The sequence below is a fragment of the Bos javanicus genome, chromosome 4 (assembly GCF_032452875.1).
Source record: "Bos javanicus breed banteng chromosome 4, ARS-OSU_banteng_1.0, whole genome shotgun sequence".
Taxonomy (NCBI): Eukaryota; Metazoa; Chordata; class Mammalia; order Artiodactyla; family Bovidae; genus Bos; species Bos javanicus.
Window position 1 is genome coordinate 52142716 of NC_083871.1, and position 22322 is coordinate 52165037.

A 22322-nucleotide genomic window follows, 5' to 3' on the forward strand; every position below is an offset into this window, starting at 1 on the left:
GGACTGGGTTTAAGAATTTTTGTTTTACTGAAAGAATTATGTGTGTCATCTCCTTTAATATGCTAATGTAGTGAGCTACATTACTAAATTTGCTATCAAGAAACCCTGCATTCCAGTGATAAGTCCTACCTGGTCATAATGTAGTATGCTTTGATTATTGTGTTAAAGAATTTTGCTTTTAACTTTACAGGGAAACAAGGAATTTTCATCAATGTTTTGGGTGCTTTTTTAAGGGTATGCCAGGCGCATAAAATAGAGGTCCATCTACTTCAAAAACGCAGAAATAATCTGAATATGGAAAGCTTGATAAAATTCACTATAAAACAATATGGATTCAATGACTTTTAAAAGAGGTATTAATAAACTTCCTATACAGTTGATTCCTATGGTTATGACCTTTGCCATTTTACTACCTTCAAACTGAGTCATTTCCTAAAGTTTCAAATGTGTCAATGGAAGTTGTATAGTATTTTAAATTAGAAAATTTATTAGGCCAAAAAAACAACAAACCCAAGTAATGCTGTAATGAGGACCTGTATACCTATCACTCCATTTTGGGAAACAAATCTTACAGATAACAACTCAACCTCTCTATACTGTTTCCCAACTCCATTCTCCTAGGTTCCTCTCCACACATATACTACCCTGATTTAGCTTTTTACTGTAAACATAAAACAACACATACACACATATATGTTTTAGAGGTTTTCAATTTACACTCAAATCTGTACTTACTTTTTGGAACTTGTTTTTTTCTCTCAGTATTTATAATTTTGTTGCATATAAAGTTCTGGCTAGTAAGTTTTTAAAAGCTGTATGCTATCTCAGTGTTAACAATCCATAGTATCTATAATCATTCTCTGTTACTGGATATTTAGACTGGCATAAGATTTTGCCCGGAGAAGGCAATGGCACCCCACTCCAGTACTCTTGCCTGGAAAACCCCATGGATGGAGGAGCCTGGTGGGCTGCCATCTATGGGGTCGCACAGAGCTGGACACGATTGAAGTGACTTAGCAGCAGCAGCAGCAAGATTTTGCCAAAGCAAGTCTCTGTCATTTTATCTTTTCTTTCTCTTTCATAAAGGCCCCTCAAAGGGGAAATTGGTGCACAAAAGCCCGATTTTTTCCTTTTTTCCCCCTTAATTTTGCATTTTCCTCATTTGAGATACTTTGTGTCCTGAAAATTGATCTATTATTTTCTTGCGCATTCTAAAAGAACTAAAGTTATCAGTGTCAACTATCTCTAAGAGATCTGTAGTTCCTTCATATTTCTCTTCAACATTCTTTGGGAAAACAAGGGGCAAGGCCTCAGTTTCAGGTAGAAATGTGGAAGAGACCTGCATCAGGGTTCGGATGTGGCTAAGTTAGCAGCACAAAACTTGAAGCCACTGAGGAAGGCAGTGATTTTTACTGTTGAGTCAGTTAAGGCTTCTAGGGTATCTTCTAGTAAGAGAACTCCTTTGGTTTAAGAGCTGAGCATTTTATAAATTTCCTGAAGAAATCATCTCCTCAAACATACCAACCAACTTTGTTTCATTAACAGGCTTCTATTAATTAGGTAGTTTTAAGTTCATGTAGTGAATATCTGTTATTAGAACGAATGGCTGGTTTGACATGGCTGGTGTGCTCTCTAGTCAGTTTGTGATTAAAAAAAAAAAAAAAAGTTGTCCAATAGTCACGCTACAAAAAGAAAAAAAAAGAAAACTGGTAAGTTTTTAGCGCTACATATTACAATTAACATTAAACTAACTAGTACAATCTTCTTATACCAAAACTAGAGACAAAAATGCTTTAGTATCTTACTCGTCATACTCCAATTTTATAAGAACACATTTAAAATTTTACCCTTTGTGCTGTCTTCATTTTGTATTGTGAAATGTATTTTTTATAAAAAGTCAGATTTTGTTTTCAACTGGGTAACGCTATTTGACCCATGATATACCAGTGAGACTGATATGCTGTTATCTGTATTTTGATACTTCGATGAGACACAAGAGGATTTCCTGCCTACCAGTCACATGCACACTTAACCAAAATACTGTGCTAAAGTAGTTTCAACTCATCCTTCCCTGGACAACTTCCTTGGCTTGACATCCCTTTAAAAGCTACCTTTGGTTAGTTAAGCTTGAAGTTTATCTTGTAAACTATCTTCAAGTATTTTACACATATTCCTAAATAGGCTCAAGGTGTACAAAGATTCTGATCCCCGCAACCCTGAGGACAGCTGGCAAGCAGTCTCATCCATTTCTCCCAGAATGCCTTAAAAATACTAACATTTTCCATTCACATTATGATGTGAAAAAATTAGAAAACGTGGCTATAGTCCCATGACTACCTTGTAGACTCCTTTAAGAAATAGAATAGTTCCATATTCTCCTGACTCTGCACTGCCTAGAACAGTCCTCTGAACACAGCATGATTAATCTTGAAAGTGAAAGTGAAAATTGCTCAGTCATGTCCAACTCTTTGCGACCCCATGGACTATACAGTCTGTATACTACACTATACTATACTATTCTATTCTGGCCATGGAATTCTCCAGGCCAGAATACTGGAGTGGGTAGCTGTTCCTTTTTCCAGGGGATCTTCCCAACCCAGGGATCGAACTCAGGTCTCCTGCATTGCAGGTGGATTCTTTACCAGCTGAGCCACAAGGGAAGCCCAAGAATACTGGAATGGGTAACGAGTGAACTGATACTAATTTCTAACACGAGTAAAGCCTTTTACAAGTTTAACTGGTTATTTTAATTGGTGAATATTTTGCATATTCTCTAACAGCTAGCACTACTAGCCAATCCTAAAATAAAGCTTTTGCAAAATATGCAGAAAGTCAAAAAAAGATGCTTATACAAAGAGCCTTGCCTTAAAATTTTTTTTTTTTAATTCAGTTAAGCTGTTCCAAAACATAATCGATGAACAGCATGGACATTGCGATTCTGCTTTTAAAAAATCTGTAGAGAAGTGAACAGAAATACACCTTCTTAGGAAATTTAGGAGCACGCATGCATTACCAAACTCCTGTGTCTGGCAAGGTATGTCTTTATATTTTATAACCAATACCTGACAAAGATATAAACTGATGATCAGTATGGAAGTTCTTTTCAAAGGATCTTGCATTATCCCCAAGCCTTCTGGTGTGACTAAAAAGTCAAAAATGATTTTAATAACAGGAAGGGCCACCCAAATGCTATACAATTATATATGTGCATGAGTGCCCAGTCGCTTCAGTTGTGTCCAACTCTTGGCGATGCTATGTACTGTAGCCCACCAGGCTCCTCTGTCCATGGGATTCTTCATGCAAGAATTCAGGATTGGGTTGCCATGCCCTTCTCCAGGGGATCTTCCCCACTCTGGGATTCAAACTACCTCTCCTGTTGACTCCTGCATTACAGGCAGTTTCTTTACCTGCTGAGCCACCTGGGAAGCCCATAAATATCTATAATTGTCCATAATTATTATCCTAAAAATTTCACTTTCCAAGAACATTTATAATGAACCAGAACTTCCAGGATACCTTTTGAATGCTCATGTCCCCATTTTAGTTTCCAAAATCCCAAATGAGGAAACAGCTCATAGTTATCAAATGTATTATAAATGTACATTCAAATAGTCTGAGAAAACAGCACTCACGTCAGAACACCTAATCTACTGTAATTCTTGGCTGTAATATCCACAGCAAGCATGGATTTCACGGCTCCTGAATTCCTCTCTTGTCTCACCTAAGTCAGTGACTGACTGATCATACTTGATCATACTTGTCCTAACAGATTAAGTGTAACTCCTCAAATTCTCAACTTTAAGCACATCATATTAACTTCCACTTCTGACATTTCCAGACTGTCCTTTCTAAACAGACTTACAGTGCATCGATGGTGCCACATTTTCACTTTCTCTCTCCTCTTCTCACGTCCACACTTCCCCGTTTACCTAGCTGAAGTTCCCAGGCTATCACTACAACACCGACCCTCTTCACTGGGTCAGTAAGACTCCTGTGGCAACCTGTTAAATCCAATTCACCTACTCTAGGACTGCACTCATGCTGCTTTACATGGCCGAAGATAACACACTGCCTTACTTGTAGTCTTCTTATAAATTCACTATCACTAACCTTGAGTAGTCTTCCATTTTGCCTAGCTATCAGCTACGTTTCCCAGGTCTATCAGCTCTCCTATTCTTCTGGTCTAGAGCATTTGTCTACCTCCTATCTCCAGTATCTAACTGCTACAAGGTACTTCCCCCTTGAAAACCAAGCTCCCAGCCCTCCCCGGCCCTGAATCTTCTGTACTTTCTCAAATCCTGAATGTCCTTGCCATCTCCCTTTATCTCACATTCTACAACCAATGCTGGCAAAGCCAAATGCTTTTATCTTTAACATATATCCAGAAATCACTACCTCTACAGCCTACAGCTACCACCTTAGGCCAAGCCAGCTTTCTCTATCCACCAAATTACTGCGTAATTGTTCTAGTTTTGCCTTTACCTCCACACTTCGGCCTATTCAACAAAGCAGACATTCAGTTCAGTTCAGTCACTCAGTTATGAGTCCTATGAAAAAGACAACCCTGAGTTTTAGGACACTGTATGTTTCTAGTCTTTTCTACTTTAATAAAATGCAATCTTAGACTATGAAAGACTAAGTCTATTACACAACTATTATTTCAGACTGTGCTCTATTTTGATAAATATTACCTTTTACATGCACATCACCTCAGAAACAATTACATATATTTTTAACATAGCATTCTAGGCCATAAAACAGAGTCAAAATAATTAACCTTCAGTGCATGACAAACCCATGATAGCCCAGTTAACATAATTAAGCTAATCAATTAAAGATTCACCTAATGCTTAGTTCAGAATGATTATTAGACTTCTGAAAATGTGTTTTAAAAAAGGGAATAGATAATTAACACTAATGATTCATTTTCTTCTGGAACCTCAATATGAGAAAACTTGTATTTTAAAGCTAGAAAAAACGATCTAACCAAAAGTGTCATAATTTTATATATGTTTATATTCTCAATGCTTTCAAAGCCCAACTGTGATTTTTTTAAAAAGAAATTAAACAACATGCTTTCATTGAGAGAATTTTTTAAATCTATACAAGTCAAGCTAATGAAATATTTTATTGTACATAATAAAAGTGGTGTTTTTAAAAAAAAACATTTCCAGGCCCAGACATCCGCAGGAATATGTGAGGAAAGGATTCCACTGGCGTATAATAAGCAATAACTGAATTGAATGAAACCACAAATCCACCCTCCCTATAGTAAATACTAACAATCACCACAGGCTTGAAATTCCTGTAGCATCAGTAAATGTATTTTTTAAAATATTAAAAACATGCTTAGGAGGATGCACAGGAGGATGGGAAAATTCAGACTTCACTGCACACCATATGTATTCCCAGCTTCTCTAATTCACAACCAGTAAAGAATCACAAACATCCAAAGAAGTATTTTAAAATAGTATATGATTCACTGGTAAGTGATTTTTATATTCAAATAAATAGGAAAATTTTCATTTTAATGTCACACTGAATTTCAGTACTTTTCACTCCAAGAAAAAAAATAAACTGAGACATGGTCATGAGTTTAGGATTATATATATTACAATTTGCCTTATAATACATTTGTGGCTTTATGATAAAAATAACTCAGGGACATATGGAATCCAAGCTAATTTGCATAACTGTCACAAGAAAAAAAAAGCATTAAATGCATTTCTGAAATAAGAATTTTCATTTAATTCAGAATCTCAAAACAGCATTAGACCTTGGCCTTGTTTAAAAAAAGTTCAGTTAAACACTAAGCTAGCTAAATAACCGTCTTGAAGGTTTAAACACAATTGATAATAGAAAATGCTTTCCCTCTAATCTCAATCTTACATAAATGAAAGAGGTGAGGGGGGAAAGGTAGACAATTTCTTTAGCAGCATATATGGCTAAATCCATCAACCACCTTATACTAGAATGTCCATTATTGACCCCATTAAAAAGGACTGGGCAAAGAGCAACAGTTACCCACTTCATAGACCAAACGACAACAACTTTAGGGTTACGGTAAGTAAAACATTTTTGAAACACTTCAAAAACTTTTGACATTAAACTAGAGGAATCATGTCTTCATTGTAAGAAAGAAAGACACAACAGAAAGTAAAAGACATTTAAACTAAACTGATTTTCAGTCTTCTCTGAATAAAATAAATTTTTAAAAAAATGGTTGATTAGCTAAGCTTTGTGCTCTAACCAAACTAATTAATTACAGTGATTTTAAATGGCAACAGCCCTCTGACTGGGTAGCTTGACAGTTTTGAATACTTTTGCAATGATTTTTTTTTTTTTTTAAACGCAAAGACACTAAAATGATCTGGTCATGCAATGTTCATCTTATGCATTCTGCATCTCTTTTCCAATCTTGTAACTAAGGATCTTGTTCCAATCAATCTTAGTGCGTGTAACTGGCAACTGCCGACGTAAGGCTTTGAAAGTAGTGTCTGACATCGTCTGGTAATTCTCACTGATGGCAGTCTAGGAAAAACAGCAGTTAAAAGTTTAAAGAAATAAAAGGAATAGAACAATGTATAAAACACATAGATATTTTAGGAAACACCTTTATTTAAACAGCTTGTTTCATTGTTTTTAAAAAGTCAAGTAAAAATCCCAAAATGGTTTTAAAAGCTATTTAAAAGCAGCTAAAAGAAAGCTTATAATCATTTTGAATAATTAAATTTAATAAAATGAAATTATAAATTAGATTTATTTTCTGTGTGTTCTTGTTTTGGATCTATTTTATTATTTCTCTCAGAACAATTTCACAAATACTATTTGCGAGGAGTGGAAACATGTCCAATACATAAATGCTTAAATTCAAGAATGCAATTTAGAAGCTGATAAAGAATGTATTATAAAAAGCAGAGTATAAAATGAACTATGATCTAAGCAGATCACATATAATCTAACTGTTCTGGGAAACACCTCCTATATTAGAATTTCTGCTGCTACTGCTAAGTCACCTCAGTTGTGTCCGACTATGTGCGACCCCATAGACGGCAGCCGAGCAGGCTGCCCCATCCCTGGGATTCTCCAGGCAAGAACACTGGAGTGGGTTGCCATTTCCTTCTCCAATGCATGAAAGTGAAAAGTGAAAGTGAAGTCGCTCAGTCGTGTCCAACTCTTAGCGGCCCCATGGACTGTAGCCTACCAGGCTGCTCCGTCCATGGGATTTTCCTAGTCAGAAACAAAATAGCCATATAAAATCTTGGTCTACTTTGACCAGTACTCAGAAATTACAGTTGGCTAAAACTTAGTTTTTACTACATTTTCACAAGTCTGCTCTTGAATTAAAATGAAAAAAAACTATCTTATTATAGTGAAATGATGAAAAAGTTCAAGCTTATGACTGAAATTAAAATTTCAGTGCCAATATTTATAAGCAAACATAGATTATATAATATTTTTGAAACTCATACCTGGTATTCATTTTCTGCAGCCTCTACAATCTTTATAAATTCTTTTGCTGTTTGCACCTCATTCTGAATGAAAAACAAAATTGAAAGAAAATAAAACAGTAACTTAAAACTACATCACTATTACTTTTAAATAGGTATGTCAATAGATGTCCGGTTAATGATTTGTTACAATTTAAACACAGGTGGAAATTATGACAAAGGGAAAATACTATAAGATCAACTATTCTAAATTCCAGGAGAACTAGGCAAAAACATTTTAAGTCTATATAATGAGTGTGTTTAATGTTCCCTGGTTAAAGAAAGTGAAATCTTAGTAATATGTGCTGATGAAAAATTCAATTATAATACTTACAAACATGTCAATAGATAATCGTTATAGATAAGTTAGTCACAGATTTCTAATTAATGACTGTATGCCAAATACTTACTGAACAATATTCACCACCATAATGATACATTTAAAAAATATTACCAATTAGAAACAGCATATTTTAAGGTGAATTTTTAGTGTTTAAGTATTTTCTGGAAATTTTTTTAAACATTTCAATATAATGTGTCCTTGCATTATTTCTAATAGTAAATGCTAATGGAAAGTGAGACTTTTTAAATAAATAAATGTTAACAAAATCATCTAATATCTTTATATATATTTATACAATGGGCACATTTTTTTCTATCCAAAAACAATAAAACAACAAATGAAAATCCTCTAAGATGAAGTGAAAAGGTAATTTCTAAAACAAGCAGCATAAACTGGCATACTAGTCAAGTTTAATTACTACAACCAGATCTTACACAACTCCAGTCTATAATTTTGCAGACAAATCTCTCTTAGGAATAATTTTTACTCAATGTCAAATTACTCAAAGAAGACAGTACTAAGTACCCTACTACAAAAGTAACTTTACATATATACTCATGACACAGAACTATATTGAGACTGCCTTATAGAAAATCAGACATCAGTAATGATCTTTCTTGGCAAATCCTGCAAGAATACTATTTAGCAAGAAATCAGAAATCACCTTAGTGCTAACGAAAAACTGAAAGAAACAAAAACAAAAGCAAAGAAAAAAGAAAGAAAACCCCCAAAGAAAATCCCACAGTTTTCATTTCTTTTCAGGTAGAATCTGGCCTAATACAGTCTCACATGTTTCTTAATACTAAATGCTTTCTTAAAATTAAACTTAAAAAAATTTGTAAATTTTTGAGTATTAGTAGTTGATGTTTATGATATACTAATGGTTTTAAGTATACAACACAAATGTTTATCAGAAATGTTATTATTAATACCCTTGGGAGAAAAAAATTCCACAAAGACATAGTTGTATCTGCAATGAAAAGAATGTGTGAAAGAACTTTGCAAGAAAAAAAAAAGTTCAAAATTTCTAGAATTTGAAAGCTGAACTTTAGAAAAACTTCATTAAATAATAATCCAAATAGAGGGGAAAAAAATACAACAGGGCTTAAAAGTTAAGTATAGGATCACAGATCTTAGTTTAAGAGCTAAAACCATAAAATTCTTAGAAGAAAACACTGGAGTAAATCTTCATGATCCTGGGTTAGGTGATGGTTTCTATTAATATAATAATAATCCAAATAGAGGGGAAAAAAATACAATAGGGCTTAAAAGTTAAGTATAGGATCACAGATCTTAGTTTAAGAGCTAAAACCATAAAATTCTTAGAAGAAAACACTGGAGTAAATCTTCATGATCCTGGGTTAGGTGATGGTTTCTATTAATATTCCAAAAGCACAAGTAACAAAAGAAAAACAGACTGAACCACATCAAAACCAGTTACTTCTGTTTTGCAAATGATACTACCAAGAAAGTGAAAAGACAGACAGAATTTCTATCTGTAAATCATATATCTGACATATGACTTGTATCAGGATATGTAAGCAACAATTACAAAAAAAAAATACAAATAACTCATCAAAAAATAGACAAAAGATCGGAAAAGACATTTTTCCAAAGAAGCTATTCAAATGACCAATACACAAAAATAGGCCCAATATTATTATCCATCAGGAAAAAATAAATAAAAATCACAATAAGGTACGATCAATACTAACTAGGATAGCTATATCAAAACAGCCAAGTTTTGGTGAGGATGTGGAGAAACTGCAACTGATAGGAAGTAAAACAGTTCAGTCACTTTGGAAGCAGTCTGGCAGTTCTTCAAATGGCTTGACCAACCTAAAGCCACCACCCAGTATATACTGAAGAGAAATTAAAACAATTTCTACACAAAAAATGGTACATGAAAGTTCATAGCACAAAAAGTGAAAAACAAAACCCATGTCCATCAACTGATAAATATATAATGGTATATGGGTTATTATTTGGCAATAAAAAGGACAGAAATACTGACACATCTCTCACAGGGTGAACCTTGAAAATATCATGCTAGGTAAAAAAGCCTATCACAAAAAAACACATATTGTAGGATTCCATTTATATAAAATGTCCAGAATAGGAAAATCCATAGAGTCAGAAAGTAGATTCATAGTGGTTTAGGGTTGAGAGGGGCTTGGGGGAAGGGCTGGTAGGAGGGAGGGTTTTTGGAGGATGAAAATGTTGTAAAAAAGACTGTGGTGACTGTTGTATAACCCTGTTAATATACTACAAATAAATAAATTTTATACTTTAAATGGGTGAACTAAATGGTGAAATATATCTCTTTAAACAAAGCTGCTTAAAAAAAAGTTAGGTACCAATTTCCAAGTACTTACCATCTTTTCTCTATCTGAAAACACTTAAATTTGAAGCAGAAATACTACTTTAAATGTTAATTCCAAAACTGTTATGGTTTGATAGAAGTATTAGGTTGTTTTAACTTTTATTTTGGAAATAATTACTTACAGACACTGTTAGGGAATCTTGTATATCTTTATGACTCACTAGTTGAACATTACCATCTTCATAATAATGAACCTATTAGAAAAAGAAATTACAGAGACCACATTTCAGGAGTTATCAAGATCCACATGGCTTCAACAATCACACCAATGCAGATGACTACCGATTTCAGCTCTAACCCAGTCTTCTCTGCTGAGCTCTTCACCCTTTAAACTTCAGTGAGCATCTTACTGCCTTCAGGCTAGTGAGGAACTAGGCAGCAATTCCTGCAGTTACTCAGGCAAGCCCTCCAATGACTGGATTGCAGGACATTTTACCTCACAGATGCTCTACCAGTATCTAAATGCAAGATTTCCAAAATTGAACTCACAATGCTCTCTCCCAACACCAGTCATCTTCTTTGTATTTCCACTAAGGCAATGGCATCCCACTCCGGTACTCTTGCCTGGAAAATCCCATGGACGGAGGAGCCTGGTAGGCTGCAGTCCATGGGGTCGCTAAGAGTCGGACACGACTGAGCGACTTCACTTTTCACTTTCATGCATTGGAGAAGGCAATGGCAACCCACTCCAGTGTTCCTGCCTGGAGAATCCCAGGGACAGCGGAGCCTAGTGGGCTGCCATCTATGGGGTCACACAGAGTTGGACACGACTGAAGCGACTTAGCAGCAACAGCAGCATTTAACTCCTCAAATCCAAAGACATGAATTTATTCAATAAACAGTAATTAAATATAGATGACTGCTACTACAGGAGGTTACAGAAACATAAAGCTTTTTAAAAGACAATCCCTGACCTCATATTTCAACACAACACAGTAACAGGTATGTACAAAATACATTAGCAATACTCCAAACTCTCTCTGAAACTTAAAAAAGGACTTCAGAAAAGAGGTGACATTGTTTTGGGGTTTAGTAAAATGAGTATAACGGACTAGGGAAGATGAAGCAACTAAGCTTAGAGAAGAGTAGACTTTAGAAAGGCCTACAGGTACCTAGGACTGGCATGTGTGAGTTTGAGGAGGAAGAGGAGTGGCTGAGAGAATACACAGGTAGGGGACAAGTCAACAGTAGGCCTTGTATGCTATGCAGTATTGTCTGGAATATCTAATAGGTGAATGTACCACTAAAATGGTTTCAAGTGGCAAGTAACATATCCAGATTTAAAATTTTTTTAAATCATCTTTCTGATGGCAATGTAAAAAAATAGATTGTGTGCATTAATTGCTCAGTCGTGTCTGACTCTGCGACCCCATGGACTGCAGCCCGCCAAGCTCCTCTGTCCATGGCATTCTCCAGGCAGGACTACTGGAGTGGGTTGCCATTTCCTTCTCCAGGCGATCTTCCCAATCCAGGGACTGAACTCAGGTCTTCTGCATTGCAGGCAGATTCTTTACCACCTAAGCCACCAGAGAAGCTCTAAAATGGATTAGGAGATGACAAAGGCTCCAGCAAATCAACAAAATAATGTAAACATTATATGCTAGGCATCATGTTAAGTGCTGAAGATAGCACCAGACAATCCTTATTCTTAACAAGCTTTAGCCCAACAGGGGCACCATCTCAGAAATTATGCAGGTGAGAGCTACTGAGGTCTGACTGAAGGAAAAAATAATGTCAACAATAACAGGTAACATTCATTAACACTTTATGTCTGGCTCTGTTCTAACCACTTTGCCCATATTAACTCATTTTCAAACAACTGTATGAGCTATTTCATTATTGCTATTTTTCTTCCTTTTTTTTTCTTAGCTGATGAGGAAATAAAAGCTTAAATGACTTCCTGATGTTACTCAACTGATAGAGCTGGGATTCAAACTCAGGCAATCTGGTTTCAGAATCCATGTTCATAACTTCTATTCTCTAGCCCTTAAGGGACAGTCACATCAAGACATAAATGTAACAGGACATAAGACTAGAAATAATATATTCTGGAGTCAAATGATAGAGCAGTGTGTTTCATCCAACTTTATTCCTTTATGGCTCTTAGCACAATACCTTTCATGATAGTTTTGTGATATAATAAATGTTACTGAATAAATAAGTGAACCAAGAAGAGACCAGTCAGTATTTCTCTGTAACTTATTTAATAATATTTATATTCAAATCCTCTTAGTTATCAGATTTCTTCTACATAAACATTTGAGCTTACATTGAGTCAGTTCTAGTGGGTTTCACATAAGCGAAATATGAGTACAGAAGATACTTAAGATATATGTAACATACATGTATTAATATATATACTTATACATCTACACACACACACATATTAATATTATATTTCATTCAACCACCCCAATTTAAAAGAACAGCACAACTCAACTCAGAAGATGCTTGGATGAACAAACTGTATGAAGAGCAGACCAAATGATAGCATCTAATTTTAGCTATGATTTTAGAATCCGTCAACTACCCCTGCAGATTTTTGATGACTAGGGAATGAACTGCAAAGTTATTTAAAAGATAAAATCAGCACTACTTTTTTCCCCCATTACCTCTCAACAAAGATCTGGGAAAGAAATAGCTACTGAGTACTATGAAAATATAAACATATGAATTAGTTGCTTCTCTGCTCAGAATTATCTAGACATCAGCAAACTAATTTATTTCATACCTGAATTTTCAAGATGCCAACCACCTGAGTGGTTGAAGGAGTGATTGTAAACTTCCACTCTGACCTCCAACGACCATTCCTTAAAAATAAAAACAGCAGCTGTAAATAAGGTAGGGAAAATAATTTGAATAAAATTTAAATTATTTAAATTCCAAACTTAAATTTACGCTACATAATGAGAATGTGGGGGATGGATGATGTATATTCATTTTTTTAATCACTGAAATACTCAAAAGAATCAAGAAGTTAAGTTTAGTTATGAACTACATTTAATTTAATCTTCACCTTACTGATAAGGATCTACATAATGGATGCAATTTCAGAATTCTAAGGCTTAAAATACAGTTCAAAACTACATCAATTTTCTCAATTATGCCTTAATTAAGAAAAAACTGAATAAATATTCAGATTATCAAGGGCTTTCACAAGTTTACCATCCACTGAATGATACTAAGTACCATAGTTTTAAAAGAATGGATGGCAGTACAACATTCTTAGGGAGATTTTGATATTTGGAAAGAGAAGGGTTATAAGCATCAGATTTTTTTTCTTTCCTAATTTTAGATTTAGTTTCCAAATAAAAGGTACAACATCGTCCTCCTAGATTTCAAAATGATTTTTGGTATAAAAATTGGTACAGATTAATGGTAGGAAACTGTGACATTACAAATAAGCAACAAGCATGTTATTTATTTTTGTCTCTCAGATAACGGATTTTATTTTTTCCTGACAGCTTTTTCATAGCAACTTCTTTGCTTTCAACTTCTATTTGCTCTTTGCATGCTAAAGATGTATCCTGATATGTAAACTTGTCAGTTTTTTTTTTTTTTAAACAATATGTAAATAGTCACAGAGCTAATGGTTCACTATACTGGCTTTGCTACAGAATTATTTCTGGGTTCCCTTCAATAGTCTTGCAATCTGACCAATCACAAAAACCTACAGTATGATAGTACTCTCAAACCTAAAATCAACACTTACTTGAGAAGTACTATAATTAGAACAAAGCATATGTTCTACAAAATAAAAGAAAACTTTGTAACATGTTCTGATTTTGAGTGACTCAATTCAGTCATTTTGGAAAAAGAACTTAGATCTATTCATTTTTATTTCACAATTCCAAAAGAGGTTATTCCTTTTACCTAGGTATTAGTATCAACAACTAGTGAGGTCTAAGCATACACAATTCTGATTTATAATAGCAATATGCACATATCACCACTGATTGTGAAAAGGAATAAAAAAAAAAAGGAATTCCAAATCAAGCAATGGTACCACTTTGAGAGCTGTTTCAAAAGATCCTTCCAAAGGCATTACTATATAGTAACAGTATATTGCGATGTGTAGACAGTACCTTTCATCAATGGAGTGAACAGTCAAGATTTCTTAGCCTTTGATTATAGTCTTCCCTTCTCTTCTATTAATGCTTTAATTACAAATGTGAATTTATTCAACAACCATTTATTAAGCCCCCAATACTGCTGGACATCAGCAAAACAGTAGAGACCAAGAAAAGAATGTCTCTAGTGAAATCTAAGAAATGTCCATGACTAGAATCTTTTGATTTTTATTCTATCTGTATCTGATGTGAACTGAAGTAATATCATTGTACCAAAATATTTAGATTTTAGTGAGGATATTGCAATATGTGATGTCTAGTACTTTGGAATGTCATATAAAATTATCTTTTCCAAAAAGTGGAAGTGATTTTAGCTTCAATAATATAATGTTCACAGCAGTTTAGAAAACAATTTAGATATGTGAAGTGAAACATATACGCTGACACAAACTATTTCTGAAAACAGTAAATTTACTGTATTTATAAACTAGTAACTTTACTATAACATCTCTCAATATATTTTAAACTAAAACTAAGTAATGAGTCCAAATCTCAACAAGATTGATTTCATTTTAAGTATCTTGGCACAAACAGCATAAATTAATAGCAATTTTGTGAAGATTTATTTCTTAAGATACTGGTAAATCAATGTGACAAGTTTTTAGCCCTAAAATGGACAAAATACATTTATATTAAGGCCATACAAGTAAGTTAATACAACAGAACTTTGAGGAAACTTCAGCTTGTCAAGAAGGCATGTATCTACAAATTGAATGGATTTTCCTTTAGTGATAAGGGATCTGCTTTCCTCCAAATGTTCCTGTAACCTTACATTTATTTCTGTGATGGTTAAGCAGTAGAGCAACCTTGGACCATAGATAAAACTAGTCCACAGGGGTTACTGATACATGCTATTTAACATACCACTAACCAACTCAGCTAACAAGTCAAAGACTAAAATATTTCAGGTAAATATTATAACCATACTTAATCTGAAGGGCTTAGCATGTAGTATCAAAAAATGGGGATAAAAGTAAAGATTTCATTCAATTCTGAACTTACAAAGTCTTGGAGAGCCACAGAATTTTATAATAGGAGAGATCTCAGAAATAGGATCGTCTAAGAATAAAAAGGCCCAACAACTTGATTAATAAAGGTCTAATATGAATAGGACTTCCTGGTGGCTCAGACGGTAAAGCGTCTGCCGATAATGCAGGAGACCCAGGTTTGATCCCTGGGTCGGGAAGATCCTCTGAAGAAGGAAATGGCAACACACTCCAGTATTCTTGCCTGGGAAATCTTATGGATGGAGGTGCCTGGTAGGCTACAGTCCATGGAGTTGCAAAGAGTCGGACATGACTAACTTCACTTTCACTTTCAAGATGAGTAGGGAAAACCAGTATTTTGGAGAGCTGGACTTTTACAAGGCATAATCAAATGATTTGTACAAAAATTATAAGGCATGATTGTAATTTGCCTCACTGTACAAAACATGTCATTATTTCCTCATATTGGCCAACCAGACATAAAACAATCCATATGAAAACATCTACTTCAGAGTCATTAAAGTTCACACACAAAAATGATCATCCTTCATTTTATTAAGTATCTCTGTCTTCTTCCCCAATGTTAAGTCTCATTCAGCAACAACCCCTTCTCAGAATGAACATATAGGTCTGCCAACTGGTCTGCTCATAGGCACACATGTTCCCTTAGAATGCTGCTTGCTAGTCTAAAAAATACTCCTCCCTCTCCCACCTTTTTTTCACTGTCAACAGATTTACTGCTACCTTTAAATGGTTAGGTGGATTATAGAGCAGGTATTTCTCTCATATCAAAAGGCTGAAGTTTCATACTGTACTGTTCTTCGTCAATCATACACAAACAAGGTATAGGCCCAATCAATAAAGCAAGAACTTCAAAGAATATAAGCAATGTAATAATTCCCCAAAACAAAATTTAACTTACCAAAAGTTTTTTGCTTGAAACTGATGGCTTTCTATGCATGCAATAATGGTTTGCTGTCCATCTATTTTTTTACCATATACCTTATTGGTAAAGAAAATAAACACAAGAGTGAATTTAGGGCCACAGAATGTCCAATTTTAAATATCTACAAAATATTGAAAACTGTATAGAATTGTGGCAAGAACTATAAAAGAATACAAAGTAGGTCATCACTCCAATATAGTAGCTAGGAAAACAAGTACTTATACATCGAATCACAGATTCTTAGTGAATCATAAAATAGTTCACAATTGATGAAGTACAACTTATTGGGAAAAAACTAACTGTACTCTCATATGTTCAAAAACATTTCACAATCTCGGGGTTGTCATTTCTCTAGACATTTAAAATAAAAAAGTACTGAAACAGTAGTGAGAAAGTTATTTTACTTATAACTGAGAAAGTTCACTAAGAGAATGCCTGTAATGGGTTGATATTTTAATATTTCATCTCTTGCCAACTGTTTTAAAAGTAATGAATAATTTGTGTCTTTCAATCCCCTGGGGACAAGTGAGGACTCTTAACCATACTACCTTATCCTTGAGTTATTCTTCCAAAAGAATCCTAGTCAACACGCTTGTAACTGAAAGAACCTGTACGGTATTTCAGGTCATGGTGCTATACTTTTCAAATAATTACCAAGACTTAGATACTTAAGAGAACCATATGAATTTCTGTCCTAACCCAGCATCTTCTAAGAGTGAAATGGGGTGGCTATTGTTATAATAACAAAGTTGGGACAGAAGGTATAAACCAAGATGTACAGTCTTCTTAGATTGGTAGGCAGAGGCCAGGTTCACAGAGCCTTGAAAGACATGTCCAGAAGTCTGGACTCTTTCCGAAGTGCAATGCAAAATCCTTGAAGAATTTTAAGTAGGAGATTTTTATAATTTGATTTGCATTTCAGAAGATCACTGGTTATGGAGAAGATCATGGAAGCACAAATGTAGGGGACTAAAAAGAATACTAGGTACAATTTTATGAAAGAAAAAAAAGTACTTCTACTTTCTATCATATTTTATCCTGAAAATAAAAACTAGGTTAAATCTATGAAAAAAAAAACACATTAAAAATATAAGAAATTTGGTTATAAAGCACACAAGGAGAAGATTTCACTTCCAGTAATTTTATTTGTTTAAGATCTTGTAATTTAATGAAAAGAAGTCTGCTGTAAACTGATGGAGATGAGTCATGAACATGAGATTAAAGAATCTCATCATATCATGTTCCTCTAACCAATGTATGAGAAATTACTACTTGGATTTAATTCAAGGTACAACCATTTTCCCATTTTTAATGATTACAATAGATTTACTATCTAAAGTTTCTTTAGAAAACTAGTAAACATTCTCAGAAGTACTTACTTCAAAAAAATAGTTACTAAATGTCTATTCTGTAAGTTACTATAAATTTCAAGATATTACGAAAACACTTGTCATATTTACATAGGACAAAAGAGAAAAGTGCACACTGGGTGACTCACAGTGCAGACTCCATTCGGATAATGTTCTTTTACATAAGCCCGTAGAGCAGTTTCTACTGAAGTTCTCCATGATTCAATTGCATTTTCTGCTTCATATGGTCTTGGATCAGTTGCTTCCTTTCTTAAGTGATCAAATTTGAAAGAGATTCTGTTTTTTGGATCCAAAAACTTTCCATTTCCCAGGTCACCATGTTCTGTTATCAGTACCTTCGATGATGCAAAGAATTGTGGGAAAAAAAAATTTTTTTAATAGTACTTAAATACTGTCATACTAATATACATTCCTTAAGCTTTTTCTTTACAACTATAAAATAATTCTACTCCAAGCAATTGACCTAATCATATGGCATAACTAAAATACTTCAAATGATTAGACTATAAAGATAGTGAGGGTGGTCTTATTCAGTTTACATCAGTGGATCTCATTTTCTCCCAGTGTAACACCCAGCTACCCAGATGGGGGAAAAACTTCATCTTCTAACATCCTGCTGGAGTCAGGTTTGGTTTGGTTTTGGAGACCTATAAACAGGTTACTATTATTATTATCAGTCTCCAGTTCCTCAATACTAAGGAAACGGTAATAATCTTTAATGAGGCTACAAAGGAATGATTTTAATCCAGTTAGAATTCTCTTCAGTGTGTCTTACATTACTCGTGGGGCCACAATTTCACCTACTGCTAAGTGCCTGCTGCTTGTTTTTAGTAAGCTAATCATGACAGTTCTTTTCAATTGACTTCTGAATTAAAAAAAAAAAAGTAATTTCTTCATTTATGTATATATTTCTTCATATATGCATAAATTTAATATTTTATACTTTGTTTTTAAAAATTTCACTTTCTTTCCCATGCAACTCTCCCAATATGTGACTCCATACCTATATCAGGACTCCCCCATCCCTCTGAAGTAAATTATGCAAACATAGGAGGTACCCTTTTAAATTTTTTCTAGTCATGTTATTCTACAGATACACATAAATACATACACATACATACACTGAGGGGTTTTATTTGGTCACTGTTCTTTGAAAATGGAATGAAAATGCACACATACTTTTCTGCATGGGGTTCTTTTCAACATCAATGCCTTATAGAAATCCTTCAAAGTCAACTGGTAAACTGCTCACCATTCTTTTAAATGGTTGCATACTATTCCTTGATACGGATACAACATAATTTATTCTGCCATTCCACTATGCTGGACCATCTTTTTATTTCCAGGTTGTTTTCTTTTTTGGGGGGAGGATCAAGCACATTAAAAATGTTGAAGTATTATAGTATATATATTCTAACATGCTAATGTTTCTATTTCCACTGGATGCTTCTGTTTCTCTTAGATTCTCAGCAGTGAGAACAGTAGGTAAAGTTTGTATATTTTTAATTTTTAACACATAATTAGATTGCTTTCTGAAAATGGCTGTGATAATCTACATTTCTAAGAACAATAAATGAGATGTTTCCCTTCATATTATCACCATCAACAAGCACAGAATTCTTATCTTCAGTCTGATGAGCATAAAATATATCTCATTACTTTAATTATATTTCTCTGGCTAAGTCTAAATATCTCCAAGTTTGTGGACCAATTTTTCTTCAGTCGAATACCTTTTAATATTTTTCATCTGAGTGGTTTTTTCTTATTAACTTGTAAGTTTCCTTTATTTACGGTGATTTTATTCTACAGTTAAAATAATTGATATGCAGCAAAATGCCCATCTTTTCTTTTACAGTTTCTGGGTTTCCAGTCTTAAGATGGTTTCCCTTGCCCTTAAACTACACATGTAGATGCTTTCCTCCAAAAATTCTAGTCATTTTACAAATTTTTAATCCACTTGATGTTCATTTGTATACACTGTATGTGACAGAGGACCGGCTTAACTACATGGTATACATAGTTGATAGAAATCAGTTGTACCGAATACCCTTTATTATATACCTGTCCAAATTATAACCTTGTCATGTATAAAAATATTCATATAATTCTGAACTTGATATGCTGCTCTGCCGGGGACCAGCCCCGGCTGAACCAGGGTATTCGAAGGAGAGACGGCGTAGGCGAAGATCAGGAAACAATTGCTTAATTAAACGTTAATTAAGGATATAAAGAGTAATAGAATGAGGATAGCTCAGTAGGAAAATTCAGTGGAGAAAAGAGGCTGAAATAAGGATAGCTCAGTGAGGAAATTCAGTGTAGAAAAGAGGCTGAATAATTCAGCCAGAAGGTAAGAGAAAGAACGACATGGTGAGACCAAGTTTCGGTGAACAAGGCCCGCACTTTATTTTTCAAAGTAGTTTTTATACCTTAAGTTATGCACAGAGGATAATGGGGGAAGGGGTAGAGTCAGGCAGCAAGCCAGGCTTTCTTCCTGCAAACTTAGCATATGCAAAAGTTAGGTGATTTGCATCATCTTCTGGCCCGGAGGCCTGTTAACATTTTAAGACCTTTTCTTCAGAAAACTTATTTTTCTCTAAAGGTGATTGGTCAGGAGCCACCCTCCAAAAGCATTAGATAAAGTTGCATTCCTACAGAGCAAAGGTGTGGTGGGCTATAACAAGAAAAAGAATTAACTCAAGGGTCCCAGGTTACAAACATTAAAGCTACTATTTACACCAATTATATTAACCAATACACTGCCAGGGACACAGCAGGTAAGGGATATGGAGACTTAGCAGCAAACATTGGCCCAACAAGTGAAAATCCCTTCACCAATACAATTTCTAATCAATCTTTTAACTACTCAAAAGAATCTGTGTTTCGACAGTTTAGAACATCTCCTGCCTCTCACAGTTGGGAGGCTCTGAACAATCACATGTGGCCGGAAAAACCTATTCAGGCAGGCTAGAGGATTTCCAAAGGAGTTTGTAGGTTAAACACTGTCACACCCAGGAATTATTAACTGGAGCTGTAAGCCAACTCTTTTTTCAGAGAGGTAGTGGGGGACAGCCCCCCGTAAAGTCAGAGGTGTAGGTGAAAGCACAAAGCAGAAAGTAGGCAGACTCTGGTTTTGGGGGTAGATTGCTCGAGAATTTCCAGGGAGACTCCTGAGGCTTGATCCCGCCTTTGCGTATGCCGAGCCTCCTTCCTCATGACCTTTGTCATGGGCGGAGTTCCTCACGCTGGCTACCGGCAGTGATAGAATTCCAGTTGAGCTATTCCAGATCCTGAAAAGTGCTGCACTCAATATGCAATATGCACTCAATATGCAATATGCCGGCTCCCGGCACTGCTCTCCTGAACTGTTTGTCTACACAATATCACTCTGATACGACTTTACACTGGCTGTAAAGCATTTTCTGCTACCAAACAATACAACTGTCTCTCGCCACTTTAAAAACCATTTTTCTAAGTGTTTTTTCAAGCATGGTTTTCATATAAAGTTTGTGAAAATTTTGACCAATGAAAAAAACTATCAGGATTCGAATCAAATTGCATTAAATTCATATTTTAGTTTTTATATAATTTAACTTTCTGCTTTAAAATAGAATTCACTATGCTTTTCCATTTGCTCAGAAACTATTTTATGTTTTTCAAGAAGATATCCATCACTTTCTTCACAATCCCATGCACTTCCTGTTAAGGTTTATGTTCAGTATTTGTTGTTTGGTCACTAAGTCATGTCTGACTCTTTGCAACCCCATGGACTGTAGCCCACAAGGCCTCTCTATCCATGGGACTCCCCAGTCAAGAATACTGGAGTGGGTTATTTCCTCCTCCAGGGGATCTTCCCAACTCAGGGATCAAACCCATGTCTCCTGAATTGGTAGGCAGATTCTTTACCGCTCAGCCACCAGTGAAGCCCCGTGTTCAGTATTACCACTATTTAAAATGAAACCTCTCCCCCTTCAATTATTTCTAGTGTAAAGTCCCTACTTGCCACAATAGGGGAAAGTTAATGCATTTTATATACTTACCTTAAATTCAGCCATCTCACAAAATTCTTTTAAGTCTAATAGGTTCTTTTGGTTGGGAGGTTAATTTATGGGAGTTTCTCACTACTTCTAAATACAAAAATCATGTCACCTAGGAGTTGTCTCTGCTTCAAAAGCTTTAAGAGTTCTCATTCTCTTGTCTTATTTGCGACCCTCCCATTTATGATACATAATAATGGTAACAAGTTGACATATCTAGATAGTTTTCTATTTTAACTAAAATCACATTAGTGTTTGTAATTTACTACTGTTTTTTGTTAAACAGTCTATGATATTTAAGAGGTTCTCTTCTACCTCTGTTTTACATAGGGTTTTTGTAATGAGGATTAGCTGCTGGATTTTTCAAACCCCTTTTCACCGTCCTTTGATATATCATAAGACTTGTTGGCTAATTGATAGAGCCATATATTGTCTTGGAACCACTCCTACTTTTCATAATAAATTCCATTTCGTCTTGGCATATCATTCTTCTGATATACTTCTGGATTCTATTTGTCAATATTTAAAAAGTTCTGAAATCTACAGTCATATGCCATATGAGAGATTAGTGTAGTGTGCTTTTTTGTTTTATATTTATTAGGTTTAAGTATTAAAATTATGATAGGTTCATAAAATGAAT

At 34.7% G+C, this 22322-nt stretch overlaps 1 protein-coding gene across 1 annotated transcript in view; it reads right to left on the reverse strand.

Annotated features, from left to right (window-relative positions):
- Nucleotides 1-5109: 5109 nt before the first annotated feature.
- The window catches only part of CAPZA2 (capping actin protein of muscle Z-line subunit alpha 2), a 57840-nt gene continuing 40627 nt past the window's right edge, over nucleotides 5110-22322 (reverse strand). Inside the window, exons 5-10 of the mRNA XM_061414038.1 lie at nucleotides 17777-17983; nucleotides 16255-16334; nucleotides 12948-13026; nucleotides 10339-10410; nucleotides 7473-7535; nucleotides 5110-6531 (exon numbers count right to left, since the gene is read on the reverse strand). Of these exons, the coding sequence (XP_061270022.1) occupies nucleotides 6391-6531; nucleotides 7473-7535; nucleotides 10339-10410; nucleotides 12948-13026; nucleotides 16255-16334; nucleotides 17777-17983 (642 nt within the window). The 3' untranslated portion in view covers nucleotides 5110-6390. The remainder of the gene's footprint in view (nucleotides 6532-7472; nucleotides 7536-10338; nucleotides 10411-12947; nucleotides 13027-16254; nucleotides 16335-17776; nucleotides 17984-22322) is intronic.